Genomic DNA, 15,797 nt, shown 5'->3' with positions numbered 1-15,797 from the left:
GTTGTGCAAGCTCAGACAAGTGTCTGCTCAACGTCCCGGGGGATTGCTCATCGCTCTTCCCTTGGCTTCTAATTCTGAAAATTAGCAAGTGGGGGAAAAAATGAAATTAAATATGCCCAAGGTAATGATACTTGGAAACTTCAGGTCACGTTTCAGCCAGGGGAGGCGGCGAGCAGTTGGAGCAGGTGAGTTTGAAGTCTGTGGGAACCTGAGAAACACAAAGGGAAGGGAAGGAGCAGGGGAAAAAAAAATCTGAGCTGCACACTGGGAAAGCATCGGGCTGGTGAGTTACGATGATGATGAGAGTTCAAATGATGCCTAATGAAGCAGGCGGTGCCAGCGATGCTGGGCGGTGGGACAGAAAGACACTGGGGTCCCTGTCCTGGAGGGTCAGTGTGAACCCCCAGCTCAGCTCTCGTGAGTGCCTCTATTTCCCAGCCAAAGCTTCATCCATCCTCGCCCCTTGCTCCCCTTGGGGGCTGCAGTTCTGCCCTCATTAGACCTTGAAGTAATTCCCATTAACATTTATGAGAGTTTCAGGATCAAAAAGGGAAGCAGCCCTTTCATCTCCCAGGCGTGCCCAAACAGACATCGCCCGGCCCCAAAACCTGCCAGGAACACCGGGAGCGCCCGGGGCATCCCCCCGGGGTGCCCACCAAGGGGGCTGCAGGGCCAGCTTCACCCCAGCGGAGCCACCAGCACGTGGTACCGCTCCGCTAGTTCTTCATTAAGAGCAAATAATTAGCAAATCACCACCCTCCCTGCGTTTGTTTTTTTTTTTAATTTTCCAAGGGGAAGGCGATGCTGATAGCTGGTGCACAGATAAAAATATGGCACGAAGCGAAAGCCGCTTGCCCAGAGCCATAGGACAAGCCTCCAAAGCCAGCACCCTTGAGTCACAGCCCGGTGCGTTGCAACGCGGATCCCAAACAACCCACATCAAAGCTCGGTGCGGAGTTGTGAAAGCACCGCGTTATTGCACGCCGTGCAATTCCCTTTTAATGAAAAGCTGCTAAAAGCCTTCCGACAGGCAGCGGCTCTCGCTGAAGGTGCATTTCTCCTGCGAGGGGCTTTGCGGGGCCCACCGAGGGCTGCATTTACCCGGGTGGATGGAAACGTTGTGCCCTGCCTATAGCTGACCCAGAGGAGTGGGCACGGATGGGGCGAGGTGGGAAAGCTCCTGTTTTCCCTATTTCTGGGAAAATAAAGCAGCTTCCATGCGTGATGTCAGCCTGCCGACCTTGCGTCGCTCCCGAACAGCTTCCAAGGCTTCGCGCGCGCACACTCAGCGCCGTGATTCATCCCCTGCCTCCTCCGCCAAGAGGCTGGCAAGCACCGGCACAACAAAACAACGTCGGCACCTATTTCCCATGCTCCAAACGCTTGTTTATCATCAGCAAATAATGACCTGAGATACCTGCAAAATGAAAGTTGAGCCTGCTTTCCAAGCAGCAATCACCCCTGTGGTTTCCTCCTGGTTTTCAGCAGTTAGGATGTGTGGGCCAGGCTGGCCAGCTGCTCGTGCCCCCTTGTTTTCCCTATTTTGGTTGAAAGGCTGAGCGGCGAGGTGTGGTGAGGGACCACAGACACCAGTGACCATCCCTGGGGTCTCCATGCCGTGCCCACACCAATTCCATCACCCAGCCCACGATCCCTATCATACTGAACCGTGATGCTTGGTTAGAGCAGCCCAGCATCTCCTGGGGATGCTGAGCGTGGCCAAAGGACGTGTCGCTGCTCGAGGGGACACCATCGGGGCATGAGGAGCCCTGGTGAGGCACGTGCCCACGTCTCCCGGGCAGGATCCGCTGCGTGGTGGCTGTCACCCACAGCACACCCATCACCTGCCCGTGGAGTCACCGCTGCCACCCACTTCCAGCCACCCACGGCCGGGTGATGCTCATGCCCGTCACGGGGATGGTGGCACCTTGCTGCACGGCACCTGAGCGACTCCGTCACCCATTCCCCGGGATGGGAAGTCTCCCTCCTGCGGGAGGGAAGCTGCTCCCTTCCTTCATGCAAAGCAGGGGAGAAAAGGGCTCGTGGCCAAGCTGAGAGCAGACGGGGAAGAGAGCAAATGAGTCACGCAGGCTGGCTCCAACCTCCCCATTCCTCGAGGAGATGCCACCAACATGGCCAAGCTTCCTCGAGGAAAGGGGAAGCCTGGGGAGCTGCCTGGCTGCCGGCACGCAGCCCTCGCCTCGGCCTCCCCAGCCTTTAATGCGGCCCCCATCGCCGGGCAGCCTCCCCGCACCTCAGCTCCGGCAGCAGCCATGGCACCAGTGCCTCCCGTGGCACCGTGTCCTGTCCGCATCCCCCTGTCAGGATGCACTGGAAGCAATTCCCTGCCCGGGCAAAGCTCGGCTCCTTGTTCCAGGAGCAGGGCATGTGTGGGACCTCCCTGTCACATCCCCGTGTGCCCGGGCGGGTGGTGACAACCCCAGCTCATGGCGTGATGTGGGTGAACGGCACCGGCGCCACTCATGTCCCCAGGCAGGGCTGTGTTTTCCTGCTCCCGAGCGCTCGGGATCGTCCCCGTGGGGCCCAGCCACGCCGTGGGGAGCGGCGAACACCCTTGGCATGGCACCTGACTACTGGCACGGTGACATTCAGCAGCGTGACATTTGTGTGGCACCTCCCAGGAGCTATTTCCACCCACAGCCTGTTGCCAGCAGCGCTCTCTCAAGAGCCGCTCGGGGCCAGATTTGGGAGCTGGACCCAAGCATCCTGCTGAGGTCTGCACGCAAGCAGCCTCGGCATGCATCTTCAGAGAGCCTCAGCCCTTTCCTGCATGGCTTGTCACCTCACTGGCTTGTCATGTGTGTTGGGGACGTGGGGATGAGCATCCACTGAGCCTCAGCACGCTGCTGGGTGGCTGGGACAAGGAGCGAGCCCATCAGCTCTGCCTCCCTGGGGCTTTTCCGCGCACATTTCCCACCGTCGCCCAGCTCCGCCAGCAGAGACGCGGAGACAGGGCCGCTGGCACCTTTCCCCACTAGGTCACCGAACAAGCTCCCAACGTGCCCAGACAGCTGGGTGGTAAAAATACTCCCTGGCCCCATGTTTTGGCTGGATTAGCATCGCCTCCAACGCGGCAGTGAGGCACCGCGGGCAAAAGCCCAGCCCGGATAAAACCCTGCAGCAAAGGAGTTTCCCAGCGCAGCCACTGTGGGCTGCGGGGACGAGTGCATTCCCAGGTGCACAGCAGGCACCTGTCACCCCAAAAACTGCTCGTGGGCGATGCCGGGAGCTGGCGGGGTGCTTCCCATCACCCCCGTGCCTGGCCCCTGCTTCTAGGGATGCGTCTTTAGGGAGCGCCCCGGAAAATGGGATGCTCAGAGGGGAGGCACCGGAGCCCGGAGCAGCCACGGGGATTTTTCAGGGGCTCAGTGGGATGCTAAAAGCAGGGTGAGATATGTCACTGGTGAAAAACCCCAGGGGCGAGGAGGGGGCCACATTCACCACGGGGAAGCCTCTGCACGCAGAAGGATGCTCCATGGCTGGCAGAGCCTGCTGGCTGTGGGGCAGTCCCTCCCCGCGCGCCGAAATTGCTTTCATTTCATAAAATAAACGCATCATTTCGTTCGCACCTTCCACCCCGGCTCCCTGCAGCTCTTTCGAGTGGGTGAGCAAAGCCACCGAGCCCAGCACCCGGCGGCCACCGGCACAGTTGGCCAAGCCGACGGCAGCGACGTGGCTCCCCCGCCGCCCTCCTCGCGGCTAATTGAGCACAGAAATTAATTAAGAAGGGTGGGAGGGGGCACCGCGGCGGGGTGCCGGAGGGAACGCGGGCTCCGGCTGGGCCAGTCGGGCTCGTCGGTTTTGCTGCTGGCGGGGAGGGCGGCGGAGGCATGGGAGAGGGTCTGGGGACCTCCTCAATGAGGAGGGGTCTGGGGTGGGCTCGTGTGATTTTTGGGGGGCTACATCCCATGATTTCATCAAAGCGGGTGCTTTGGGAGGGGGAGCGGCGGGGCGGCGGGGTGATGAGCCGCCCGTTCTCTGCGCCCACGTGCCTGTGCGTCCGTCTGTCCATCCATCCGTCCGTCCGTCCGTCCCCGAGGCAGCGGTGACCCAGCCCGCCGTCACCCACCGCCGGGGAGGGGGTCGGGGCCCCAGCCGCGGCCGCCCGGGCGGTGAATCAGCAGCGCCCGGGGCAGCAGCCGGGCAGAGCCGTGCGCAGGCTGCGAGGGGCGGAGGTTTTGCACTCGCTCTCTCCCCGCCAGGGATAAATAGCAGCAGCGGCACGGCCGGCCCGAAGCCCGGTTTCCCATCGCCAACGCGTCCCGCGGCCGCAGCATGGACTCCCAGGACTGCCCTTGCGCCACCGGTAAGCCAATTCTCCCCCGCCGAGCGCCGGAGCGTCCCCGCGGGGCTGCCCTGGCCTCATCCTGCCCAGCCCGGCCACCCTAAAACCCTCCCTCGAGCCGGGCATCGCGCTGCGGGGTGCGGGGCGAGGGATGCGGGATGGCGCTACGGCAGCAGGGATGCTCGGGACGGGATGCTGAGCCCGGGCTGCGGGGCCGGGGATGCTCTGCCTCCTCACCCCCCCCCCCCTTTTTTTTATTCCTCCTTTTCTCTCTTTCAGGTGGCACCTGCACCTGCGGGGACAACTGCAAATGTAAAAACTGCAAATGCACGTCGTGCAAAAAAGGTAAGGTGGCCCCCGAGTCCCCGGAGATCAGAAACACCCGTGGTTTTTTTTCCACCACACATCTGTAGACACGCTAAATCAAGCCAGGCTCAGGAATCCCCTCCCCAAACATCAGTTCTCTCCACCTATTTATTTTTTTGCCCCTAAAGAGGGAGGTGACTTCCCCATAAGCAATACAGGGCACCCCGTGTAGCCCAAAAAACAGCGTGTCCCCCGCTCTGTCCAAGGCTCAGCACGAGGCAACGTCCTTGGGGGGGGGAGGACATCGGCACTGCGACATCCTCTGTTTGCTCCAGACCCACTCACCCTGGCCAGAAGGGTGCTGGGGGGCTCTGCGTGGGTAACAGGGCCCCCCTGGGGAGCCTGCACCCCCCCAGGGCCAGCCCTGGCTCAAAGCCACCCAAAGGCGGGGAGGGAGGGGGAACAACACACTGCTAAAATTAGCCCGGGGTGGATGCTCATCCATCACAGCATGACGCGGGGGGGGTGGCAGGAACCCACCCCCCCCACACCCTTCTGAGACCACCCCCCTAAATTTATTTTCCTCCCCTCCCAGGCTGCTGCTCCTGCTGCCCCGCGGGATGTGCCAAGTGCGCGCAGGGCTGCGTCTGCAAAGGGCCCCCCTCCGCCAAGTGCAGCTGCTGCAAGTAGGGGCCGGCGGGCAGCCCCCCTCCGCCGCGCTGACCCTGGGGGGAGCCGAAGAAAACTAACTTTATTGTCTGTGTTTTTTATACGTGCGTTCGGATACCTTCAGTGTTTGGCACGCGTGGCGTGCGCTGAGCTACCTAAATAAAGCGATGTGTACATAAACACCCGGCCGCTGCCTCTCTCTGGTCTCCAGTGTCGCACGGGGCGGCAGAAAATTTTTTTGGGGGGGAGTTCGTGGCAAAGCGCCCACCAGGGGAGCTCACCAGCCTCATTCATGGGCTGGCACACATCGTGGGGCTTGTTTTGCTCGCGAGGCACACATCGCGGGGCTTGTTTTGCTTCTTCCAGCCTCGGACCTCCCCTAGCACTCGCTCTGGGTTTAACACTTTCTCTTCACAACAAGGTAATTTTCTGGTTAGTTTTGTTTTTTTGTTGTTTTTCTTTTTTTCTTCCCGCCCTCTTGTTACCCAAGGGCAAATCCCAGGCTCTCTCCTCCACCAGAAATCCTCCTCGGGGCTAATAAGCAGCTCGTTATTACAAACCGTTTGTCAACAGCGCGGTAATGAAGGCTGTGCCGTGCCCATTTCCAGGGGTGATGTTTCCAGGGCAGGTGGGACGGCAGGGCCAGGAGCTCGCTTTCCCTCCTGGCAGCAGAGCGGGGCTGCAGGGGAGAGCTGCCGGGTTTGCTCCCTGGTGGGGCTTGGGGTGGCTTGGACACCGTGGCTGTGATGGGGTGCGATGCCCGCGATGGGGTGGGAAGCCCAGGATGGGGTGTGATGCACGTAATGGGGTGTGACGGGCATAGGATGCAATGCCCAGGATGGGGGGCGATGCATACAACAGGGTGCGATGCCCATGATGGGGTGCAATGCCCACAGTGGGATGAAATGCCCACAATGCGGTGCGATGCCCACAATGGGGTGCAGTGCCCACAATGGGGTGCAGTGCCCACAGTAGGGTGCAATGCCACAATGGGGTGCGATGCCCGTGCCATGGTACAACACCCGCCCCGCCGCAGGGATGCCACACCCCAGTTCCGCTGCTCCACAGGACACACGCGGGGGGCTCCTGCCTGTCCCTGCGCTCCCCAAACGCATCCTTCCACCAGCCTCTTTTTGCTGCAAAAGCTTCCCTGACCCAACCACCGCTGCCAGGGCCGAGGCAGGGACCGAGGGACCCCCACTCGCAGCGCTGAGCCCCGGGGGTCTCCCCTTTGCTACCAGGAGGGCTTTTCCCCACGGCGTCCCCCGCAGTGCCGCCGTCCCCCCCAGCTTCCAAGATGCACGAAGCACGCTCGCCTGCCACCGAATGTAGGTCAGCGCAGGAGCCCCGTGGGCACGGGGCAGCTCCAGCACGTGGCTTCGGGCTAAATCGTGCCAGCACCGCCTGGACGGTCTGTCCCCGTCCCACGTGCACTGGCTGTCCCCCACCTGCTGTCCGAGGGGCTTCTTGCCCAGCGAGACGTAAATGCCAACCATGCAAAAACATCACTGGTGAGCCCATAACGAGCCGGAGGAGCAATGGGGTCAGGCTGCGAAAGTCCCTTCGCTTTGAGCAGCCTCTGGCTGATTTTTCCTACCTGAGTTTGGCTGTGCTGCAATTCACAGCAGCTTTTTGCATGTCAGGAGCCCGGGGACAAGCCTGTCCCCCTCCCTGGGTTTTGTAGGGTGTGTCGAGTGGTTTAATGATGTTATAGGAAAACACAATTTCATCTGAACCCCCGATGGCACACACCGGGCGGTGTGGGGCACACAACGGGGCGTGACAGAGGTCCCTGAGGCACCCCAGTTCTGCCTTTCGGATATGGGACCGTGACGAGAAGCAGCTGTCCTCTGCTCAGTTTTTGGCTGCCCTAACACCACAGCTCGTACCCGGGCCTCCTGTGGCAGGCACCAGTCTCGTCCCCTTCCCAGAAAAGCTCCGGGTGTGCGGCCCAGGCTGTGCTCCTCCAGTTTCGTGTCGTGCGCACCGGGCCCGCAGCACCGGGGCCTACGGGAAGCGGTTTCGCAAGCGGCGTTTGCCGCCGCACGTGGGCCCCGGACCTCGACCTTTTCCTCTCCGCCGCTCGGCCGGCGGCCAACGCACGCGGCCCCGTGTTTACGTTCCCTCACCGCTGCCGGGCGCAAAGCCGGGGAGGAGGAACAACAACCCCCAAAGCCTGTGGCGTCGCAGACGAGCGCGGCCGCTGGCCCCCAGCTCCGTGTCCCTGAGGCTCTGCCAGGATTCACACCAGAAATTCACCCCCAAATTTCCCCTTTTTTTGCAATAAAAGCTCAAAGCGGGGACAGCCTGTCCCTGGCTGCTGTCACCATTATGTGGCTAGGGGCCACGCGTGGGGGCCGTGAGGGGGACACCCACAGCCGTCACCAGGCTGCGATGCCCCAATTTTGGGGGGCCCCAGCCCCTTTCCCCCCCACCCCATATGCAGGAAGCCGGGTGGGGGCAGCTGCTGGGGGTGCCGGGGTGTCCCCGTGCACGCGTGGGCCACCAAGGGGTGCGGGGGGGGGGGGGGTGCAGGGAGCACGGCCATGACCCGGGTGAGCACGGCACGGCTCGGCACGGCCCCTCTGTGAGCACGACACGACTTGGCACGGCTCAGCCCCTTCTATGAGCACGGCACGGCCCCTCTGTGAGCACGGCACGGCTCGGCACGGCTCGGCACGGCTCGGCACGGCCCCTCGATGAGCACGGCACGGTTCAGCACGGCCCCTCTGTGAGCACGGCACGGCTCAGCACGGCCCCCCACTGAACACGACACGACTTGGCACGGCTCGGCCCCTTCTATGAGCACGGCACGGCCCCTCTGTGAGCACGGCCCGGCTCGGCACGGCACGGCCCGGCTCGGCACCGCCCCGCCGTGTGCAGCGCCCAGCGCCGCCCCAGCCCCATAAATACCGGGCGGGCGGCGGGGCTCGGGACTGCCGCGAACCGAGCCGAGCCGTGCCGTGCCGCGACTACCCGAGCCAAGCCGAGCCAAGCCGAGCCAAGCCTTGCTTACCCGAGCCGAGCCATGGACCCCCAGGACTGCACATGTGCTGCTGGTAAGTGGGCTCGGATCAGTTCAGCCCGGCTCGGCTCGGTTCAGCCCGGCTCGGTTTGGCTCACAGTTTCTCTCCCTCCCCAGGTGACTCCTGCTCCTGCGCCGGGTCCTGCAAGTGCAAGAACTGCCGCTGCCGGAGCTGCCGCAAGAGTGAGTTGGGGTCTGGGGGTCCCTACCCTGTGGTGCTCCCGTCCCTCTCCCGTGGGACCCCCATGGGGACACCGCCACCCATCCCTACCCAGTGGGACCTTCATGGGGACCCCCCCATCCCTCCCCTGTGGATCCCCATGGGGACCCCCCCATCCCTCCCCTGTGGGATCCCCATGGGGACCCCCCCATCCCTCCTGCCCATGGGGAAACCCCCTACAGACACCCCCTGGGGACACCCCTGCCCTGTGGGACCCCTGCATGCACCCCGTGGAGACCCCCATGGTGATTTCTCCGTCCCTTTTCCCTAGGGTCCCCCCAGACTTTCAGGACCCCCCTGGGCCCCCCCCATTTTCCTCATGTTGAGACCCCAGCTCTGCCCTCTGGGTCACCCCATTCTCCCCATCCCCTGGGGACCCCCCATCGCATCCCAACCCCCTAAACCTCACCCCTTGCCTTCCCACTCCCCTAATTCTTGCATTCCCTAAATCTCACTCCCCCCCTAACTCTTATGTCCCCCCCCCCAGGCTGCTGCTCCTGCTGCCCCGCCGGCTGCAACAACTGCGCCAAGGGCTGCGTCTGCAAGGAGCCGGCCAGCAGCAAGTGCAGCTGCTGCCACTGAGCCGCCCGCCTCCGCCTGTAAATAGCCGGCACGCTTCGGGGATGGGAGGGTGACGAAGGGGGGGGCACAAAAAAAAGAGGAGAAAAAAAAAAAAAGGCTTATTTTTACATGTTTTGTATCTTCTGTACCCATGGAGAAAATAAAGGAGTTTGGCTGAAGCTGCTGGAGTGCTGAGTGCCGACACCACTTGTGACGGGAGCGTTGCACCCGGGGGATGGGGGCTGCTCCAAGCCCCCCCTGTCCCCCCCATGGGCTGGGGGCACTGCGGCATCCCCAGGGAGAGGTTGGGGCTCTCTGTGTCCCCTGGGACAGCCCCCAGCAAGCCAGGGGGGGCTCTGGATGCTGCCTGACCAGGATGGGAACGCAGGATCCGTGGCATGGCCCAGGCTGGCTCCTGCACCCCAGGGGTGGAAAACGGGGTGGGAGGATGCTGGGTGCAGGGTGGGGGGGCCGTGGGAAGGCGCCCAGGCCCTGTTTTCCTTCCGAAAATGCCTGCCAAGCGAAAGCGTGGGCCGGGGAGCCCCTGCCCCTGCCGCGGGTGCTGCCTGCCCTCGCATGTCCCATGGGCGCGCCCCGCGCAGCGGGGCTGGGAACCCGGCTCTGCTGCCTAAGCAGCCTCCCGGCACCTCCTGTTGCAACAGAGGAGACAGGTTCGGGGTGACCTGCCTTGCCCTAAATGCATTGCATTGCATTTATTTATTTATTTAAAAAATAAATCCTGTGGGAAGAGGCCCGGCCAGAAAGCAGGAGGGCTGGGGAATGGGGTTGGGACAGCGCTGCGTGCTGGTACCTCGTGTCCCTGTCCTCCACGCAGAGGGACAGGGGACACCCGTGACATGACCTGGGGCTCTGGGGGGAGTGTTTTTCAATGGAAAAAGTCAATTTTTGGGATTCGCACCAAATGAAGCAGGAGCTGCCCTCACGCCCATGCACCTGTATGGGGTGGCATGCACCTGCAGGGGATGGGAAGCAAGGCTGGCACCGGGGGGTGACCGGGCCCTGGGAGGCTGCACTCGGGACACCCACACAAGTGGGCGACACGGGGGGACACCAGTGCCAGCGAGCAGCACATCCCAACCCAACCCATCGCCCCAACCCAATCCATCGGTGGGGGTTTGCTGCCCTCTGCCTGCCCCAGCAGCCCTCCTTGGGGCACCCATCCCAATGGGGCACCCAGCACCCACCCCACCAGGACACCCAGCACCCAGCCCACTGGGACATCCAGCACCCATCCCACCAGCACCCATCCCACCTAAAAGTCAAGAAAACTCAAAAAACTCATACTTTTTTTCTTCCCATTTTTTCCCGTCTGTATGCATGCGATAGGCACTGTGAGCGAGCACTGCCTATCCCCGTTATTAATTGAAGCTAATTAGTGTGAGAAACTAAGTTGTGTTTTTGCAGTAGAGAACTACTTTTCTGTATTCAAATATAGCTGTGTAGCTACCGCACTGTGGCCATATCTTGTCTCGGGCTGGGTTCGGGGAAACTCTTGTGTGGAGTGTGAATGAGACGCACTTTAAAACTGTTAAAACTATCTATTGTAAACCTTTAACTTCTCCTTAGAAGAATTCTTAATGAATTAATGAGTAAAAGGTATTGGATTACACAGAATTGGAGTGTTTCCAAGGAACACTCCCTGGAAATGGGAGAAAAGGGGGGTATTTAATCCCCACCAGAAGAATCCTTATTGTTTTTCTTAATTGTTATTTTTTAATTATTATAGGGGTGTATATATACATAGAAATGATGTATTTTATCTTAGTAATACCTATTCTCAATGGATTAGTGATAGGATGTAGGGAAAAATCAGCATTTCCAATTAATCCAGAACATCTCTTGAGTTCTATCTCGAAATAATTGTTGGATTTGCACCCCGGTGCCTGGAAAGATCGAAAAGGCCTTGTCCCTGATTGCTATTTCCAGCAGCAACTGTGTCTGGATTCTCTAGATTTCTAAAAACGACAGGTCATACTCAGTCCCGGGAAGGAACAGATTTTGAAGCTGAGCTCCCTACACACAATCCTGGCTACAATACACTGTGTTATCAAAGGTGCCTTTTAAACAACATTGAGAGAAACCCAGGGGGCAACATTACTGACCCCGGGTGTGGAAATATTATCTGTGAAGTAGGGAATAATCCATACTGTACTGAATATGGTAGCCACGGGAATGCTAATATGCATAACGCACGCCAGATACAACATGAGAATCCTGTACCCGGATGGCCTGTCCCGAACAGCAAGGAGTGGTACTGGCTGTGTGGCAATAAAGCCAGGAAGGTGTTGCCCCTAGGATGGAAAGAACTTGCATCCTGGAGGCAATAATTCCAGATGTAACTATTACTGAAGATCCACAGAGTCAAAGCTCGGCCCCTTGAGACCACACGCACAATTAAGCAGACTCCAGATAATCCTTTGGTACAATTCTCTAGCATTCCACAGTTTTGCAAGGTGGTTTTTACCTTGGTTAAGCGTGAGTGAATTAGAAAAAGCTATTGTAAATATCTCAAAAAAACAAAAATATTGTAAATATATTGAAGAACTAGAAAATAAGTGAGAAGTTTGCAAAAATAGTACTCTAGAGTCAAATAGTATTCGATTTATTAATAACCTCATAAGGAGGAGTGTGCACTGTAATTAATACTAGTTGCTGTATATATGTAGATCGAATGGGATGAATTTGATCTCAAAAATATTTGGGGAAAACAAACAAACAAACAAAAAAACCAAGATCCTACACAGAGTAGCTCAAAATGACACTTCCTGGGGATTTAGAGACATTTGGGAGAAACTAGTTTCGTGATTACCTGGACAGAATTGGCTCAAACAACTATTTGTTGGTATTGTAATAAAAATGGCATGGTATATCTGTCATCCCCCGTGACATGCGAAGAAGAATATTGCACCTTAATGGTGGAAAAACTCAAGAGCGCAGTATGTGAAGAGGTGCAAAAACAACAATAGAAGTAAGAAAAGAAGAGGGGGGAATTGTGAGAAACTAAGTTGTGTTTTTGCAGTAGAGAACTAATTTTCTGTGTTCCAAGGTAGTTGTGTAGTCATAACAAGGAGAAATGCTATGTAGGTAAGTGGACAGTAGAAGGCCTCACTGTTCCAAAATAGGTGGAAGATTGAGAAAAACAGGGTGAGCAGTGTGGGAACAGTAAAACAAAGATCACAAGTTCTCAGAACATAAGAAAGGGAAAAAAAAGGGAAAGGAGAAATTAAATGGTTGAAAAAAAGAAAAATTGTACATATATGGTATAGAGGAGCGTCGAGTAGCTTGTGAACCTGTAGTACTCAGTCAATGAGGAAACGGGAGGTGATCAGGCGTCGGGTAACAGGGAATAAAAGGTTATGCTTTGTGTACTAAAATGCGCTCCTGATTGACAGGACGCCCGCCATGCAATCGCGAATAAATTAGCTTCACAGAAGATCCCGTCTGAAGGAAATTATTTGAGATTTTTCTCACATTAGCAACCCTTGGGCCTCCCCCCACGATTTGCGGACCCTCTCGGGGCGAGGCGGCGGGGGGCAGCCTCGAACCCGCGGCCCCCGGAGGCGCCCCCCCCACCGCGCGCTGCCCGTGCCCGCCCCGGAGCGCCTCGATACAGCTCTTGTCGCGAGGAGACGTCGAGGGCGGGAGCCGGCGTGCAGGGAGGGGGGGGAAGTTCACGGGCTCGACCAATGGGAGCGCGCGGCGCCGGGAAGCGCTTCGTCTCGGCCAATAGGAGGGCGGAGGCGGGGATAAGGGTGACCAATGGGGGTGCGGGGCGGGGGCGCGCGGCGGCCGGAGCGGCGGGCAGGTGAGGCGCCGCGCGGGCGTGTCATGGCGGCGGGTAGGCGGGCAGCGGGGCACCTGCCCGTCCCCTCCGCTCCCCGCTCCTCATCCTCGGCCCCCCCCCGACCCCTCCGCGGGCCCTGAGCTCTCAGCAGCCGCCCCCCGGGCCTCGGTTCCCTCCCCTCAGCCCCGAGCGAGGCTCCCCCGGGCCGCAAGCCCCCGGTGGGGCCTTCTGTGAGCCCCCGGGCCGGAGGGTCCCGGTCCCCCCCGGGCCTTTGGGCTTGGCCCGGCCGGGGTTTGGGGGACGGGGGCGGGGGGGCTGGAAAGCTGGGCAGAGGGAAAGGGCCTGGGGTTGCTGGTCAGTGCCCACCTGAAGGTGAGCCGGCAGCGTGCCCGGGTGGCCGGGAGGGCCAGTGGTATCCTGGTTGTGTCAGGCGTAGTGCAGCCAGCAGGGCCGGGGAGGCGGGCGTCCTCTGTGCTCTGCACCTCGAGTGCTGCGTTCAGCTTTGGGCTCCTCACTACGACAAGGATATCGAGGCCCTGCAGTGTGTCCAGAGAAGGGCTATGAAGCTGGGGAAGGGCCTGGGGCACAAGTCCTGTGAGGAGCGGCCGAGGGCACTGGGGGTGTTTACTCGGGAGTGGAGGAGGCACAGGGGAGACCTTGTTGCTCTCTGCAGCTGCCTGAAAGGAAGGTGTGGGGAGCTGGGGCTCGGCCTCTTCTCACAGGTAACCAGTGATAGGACCAGAGGGGATGGCCTCAAGGTGTGCGGGGGGAGGTTCAGGTTGGAAATGAGGAGACATTTCTTCTCAGAAAGAGTGGTCAGGCGTTGGGACGGGTTGCCCAGGGAGGTGGTGGCGTCACCGTCCCTGGGGGCGTTCAAGGAGAGGTTGGACGTGGTGCTTGAGGACATGGTTTGGTGGGTGACATTGGTGGTAGGGGGTGGTTGGACCAGGTGATCTTGGAGGGCTTTTCCATCCCTGATGATTCTGTGGTTCCGTGGCGGTGGGTTTTGTTAAGGTTGCATGTTGCAGCATGCCCAGGTGGAAGGGACCTGTAGGGATCCACTGGTCCAGCCCCTGCCAGGCAGCATCACCCAAAGCGTGCCACACAGGGTGGCAGCCAGGTGGATTTGGGTATCTCCAGGGAAGGAGGCTCCACGGCCTCTCTGGGCAGCCTGGCCCAGTGCTCGGTCACCCTCACAGCCACCAGAGATTGGTGTCTGTGTGCTGGGTAGGTCACAGAAGGTTTCTGAGCAAGGGAGGCTGTAGAAGGCTCTAATGGAGAAAGAGAGCCATGTGCGGTGCTCAGGACTCCGGTGTTTTTCACATCAGTGCGTTTGATGTAAGGCAGGAAAGCAGTCTTGAACGTGGGCCCTTCAGAAGGTACCGAACGAGAGTGCTGGCTCGGCCCTTCACCCTGCCCCAGCTCATAAACCACTTTTATCAGCAATAATGCTGACTTGTGCAAAGCAGGTGAAGATGACGATAAGGTTTTCTTGTAGGGCATCTCAGCTGTAGAACCCTTCTTTCTGAACCTAAAGAACAATATCTGTCTGCCTTTGTGTGACAGCTGGGGCTGCGGGTGTGCTGGGGTGAGGATGTAGCTGCCAGCTGCAGTGACTGATCCCACACAGCCCTAAACCCCATTGTGTCACCTGGGGCTGGAAGGGGTTGAACTCAAGTCCAGGTGCCAACGAGGGACTTCATCAGAGGAATCTGAACTGTCAAATGAAACGTGGAACCTAACGAGCGGTCAGTTGGCCACCCTGCAGAAGTTGGTGGCCTGCTGAGGTGGCGGTCGGGTGCTGGCAGCAAGTACTGAGCCTCTGGGAAAGGGGCAGGGGGCTGGGATGGTGAAGCTGCCAGCTGAGTCAGTTTTTAGGGGACTTGAGGCCTTTGTGAGGGGCCTCAAGGTCAGCTGGCAGATAAGTCAGCGTTGACAAGTTCATGGAGGTATGTATGGGAATAAACTGTCTGAAGTGCCAGCTGCTGGTTCCACGTTAAGTAATGAGTAAGCGGTGAGCAGGGCAGAGGCGAGCCGTGTCCCCTTGTTTGTCCTTTATCACTGTGAGAGAGAAACAACTGAATGTCGGTGCCTTTAAGACCTCCGAAGAAACATTTCTATGCACTTTTTATTCAACACATGCACTGTAGGAACTCTTTGAGACAGAGTGTTTAGTAGCAGTCATACAGGGACTGGACAGGTATGGATCTCCCTACATGTGAGCTTACCAGCAGCCCTTACAGGACTGGGAACCTCGAGGGAAACGGGGAGGGTTAATTGGTGGGTGGCAGAAGAAACAACAAGTGTAAGTGTTGGTTGCTGGGTGGCCTGTTGGGGATTTTCCTGCATCAGCCTGGTTAAATGCTGGCTACCGCGCTTCGCGCAGCGGAGGGCGATTTGTTGGAAATGTGCAGGAGACGTTTGGGTTGTACTCGGGCACTTCTGGGCATGGAAATGAGGTGGGCAGAGCCCTCAGGAGCTGAACCAGGCAGGCTGTCTCCTCTCCTCGTGCAGGGTCAGCAGGTCCGCACCACTTCTGCCTTGTCCTGCCCCAAAAAGCTCCAGTGACAGTGTCTGGCAGACAAGCGCATCCTTTCTCTTGCCTCAGATCTTGGCTGCAGCAAGGAAGGAATTACCCCCGTTGTCCTACCCTACCTTCTCCATCTTCCTTCCAAAAGACACCCATCCCGGCTCATGAGCACTGTGGGGCAGGAGCCTCTGCGAGAGGGCGGCGCTGGATTTCTTCTTCCTTTCCCCTTTGGGAGAATCTCTTTGCAACTCGTGGAGCTGTTCGGGTGTGTCAGCTGCTCTGACTGCAGCGGGCGAGGCTTTCCCTCCCTCCTGTGAAATCTTCCGTTCCTTTTTTTGAAGCACTGGATCAGTCTGAATTTTCAGTCTGTTTCTC

At 59.0% G+C, this 15,797-nt stretch overlaps 4 protein-coding genes across 8 annotated transcripts in view; 3 read left to right on the top strand and 1 right to left on the bottom strand.

Annotated features, from left to right (window-relative positions):
- Positions 1 to 4,206: 4,206 nt before the first annotated feature.
- LOC308176657 (metallothionein-1) lies at positions 4,207 to 5,461 on the top strand. Its single transcript, XM_080552720.1, has 3 exons — positions 4,207 to 4,327; positions 4,586 to 4,651; positions 5,208 to 5,461. The coding sequence occupies exons 1-3, from the start codon at positions 4,297 to 4,299 to the stop codon at positions 5,300 to 5,302; spliced, it is 192 nt and encodes a 63-aa protein (XP_080408846.1). The 5' UTR covers positions 4,207 to 4,296; the 3' UTR covers positions 5,303 to 5,461.
- A 123-nt stretch (positions 5,462 to 5,584) lies between these two features.
- On the bottom strand, positions 5,585 to 8,113 carry LOC308176650 (uncharacterized protein). 4 transcript variants are annotated; one of them, XM_080552706.1, is made up of 2 exons: positions 7,989 to 8,113; positions 5,585 to 7,864 (listed from the first exon to the last, which is right to left on the bottom strand). In XM_080552706.1, exon 2 carries the CDS (start codon positions 6,800 to 6,802, stop codon positions 5,834 to 5,836), a length of 969 nt encoding a protein of 322 aa, XP_080408832.1. In that variant the 5' UTR covers positions 6,803 to 7,864; positions 7,989 to 8,113; the 3' UTR covers positions 5,585 to 5,833. The 4 variants fall into 4 exon arrangements, with proteins under 4 accessions (XP_080408832.1, XP_080408835.1, XP_080408833.1 ...); XM_080552709.1 differs by having other exon boundaries at positions 5,585 to 7,901; positions 7,994 to 8,093; XM_080552707.1 differs by having other exon boundaries at positions 7,915 to 8,038.
- Positions 8,114 to 8,172: 59 nt separating this feature from the next.
- Positions 8,173 to 9,266, top strand: LOC308176656 (metallothionein). The gene is made up of 3 exons (XM_080552719.1): positions 8,173 to 8,340; positions 8,424 to 8,489; positions 9,014 to 9,266. Exons 1-3 carry the CDS (start codon positions 8,310 to 8,312, stop codon positions 9,106 to 9,108), a joined length of 192 nt encoding a protein of 63 aa, XP_080408845.1. The 5' UTR covers positions 8,173 to 8,309; the 3' UTR covers positions 9,109 to 9,266.
- A 3,583-nt stretch (positions 9,267 to 12,849) lies between these two features.
- NUP93 (nucleoporin 93) overlaps positions 12,850 to 15,797 on the top strand; it is an 81,437-nt gene continuing 78,489 nt past the window's right edge. The window contains exon 1 of one of the 2 annotated variants that reach the window (XM_080552698.1): positions 12,850 to 12,913. In XM_080552698.1, coding sequence (XP_080408824.1) covers positions 12,868 to 12,913 — 46 coding nt within the window. In that variant the 5' untranslated portion in view covers positions 12,850 to 12,867. The other variant, XM_080552699.1, reaches the window with a different exon arrangement.

The sequence above is a fragment of the Anser brachyrhynchus genome (genome assembly GCF_964034855.1).
Source record: "Anser brachyrhynchus genome assembly, chromosome: 12".
In the NCBI taxonomy this organism is placed as follows: domain Eukaryota; kingdom Metazoa; phylum Chordata; class Aves; order Anseriformes; family Anatidae; genus Anser; species Anser brachyrhynchus.
The sequence above is the reverse complement of the archived record's forward strand: the minus strand, read 5'-3'. Positions and strand labels throughout refer to the sequence as shown.

What these genes read in the sequence shown, in the direction of transcription:
- LOC308176657 (XM_080552720.1), top strand. Translation starts at nt 4,297, where the DNA reads ATGGACTCCCAGGACTGCCCTTGCGCCACCG. An exon ending in GGACTGCCCTTGCGCCACCG is followed by an intron (nt 4,328 to 4,585) that starts GTAAGCCAATTC and finishes TCTCTCTTTCAG; the next exon opens with GTGGCACCTGCACCTGCGGG. An exon ending in ATGCACGTCGTGCAAAAAAG is followed by an intron (nt 4,652 to 5,207) that starts GTAAGGTGGCCC and finishes CTCCCCTCCCAG; the next exon opens with GCTGCTGCTCCTGCTGCCCC.
- LOC308176650 (XM_080552706.1), bottom strand. Translation starts at nt 6,802, where the DNA reads ATGGGCTCACCAGTGATGTTTTTGCATGGTTGGCATTTACGTCTCGCT.
- LOC308176656 (XM_080552719.1), top strand. Translation starts at nt 8,310, where the DNA reads ATGGACCCCCAGGACTGCACATGTGCTGCTG. An exon ending in GGACTGCACATGTGCTGCTG is followed by an intron (nt 8,341 to 8,423) that starts GTAAGTGGGCTC and finishes CTCCCTCCCCAG; the next exon opens with GTGACTCCTGCTCCTGCGCC. An exon ending in CTGCCGGAGCTGCCGCAAGA is followed by an intron (nt 8,490 to 9,013) that starts GTGAGTTGGGGT and finishes CCCCCCCCCCAG; the next exon opens with GCTGCTGCTCCTGCTGCCCC.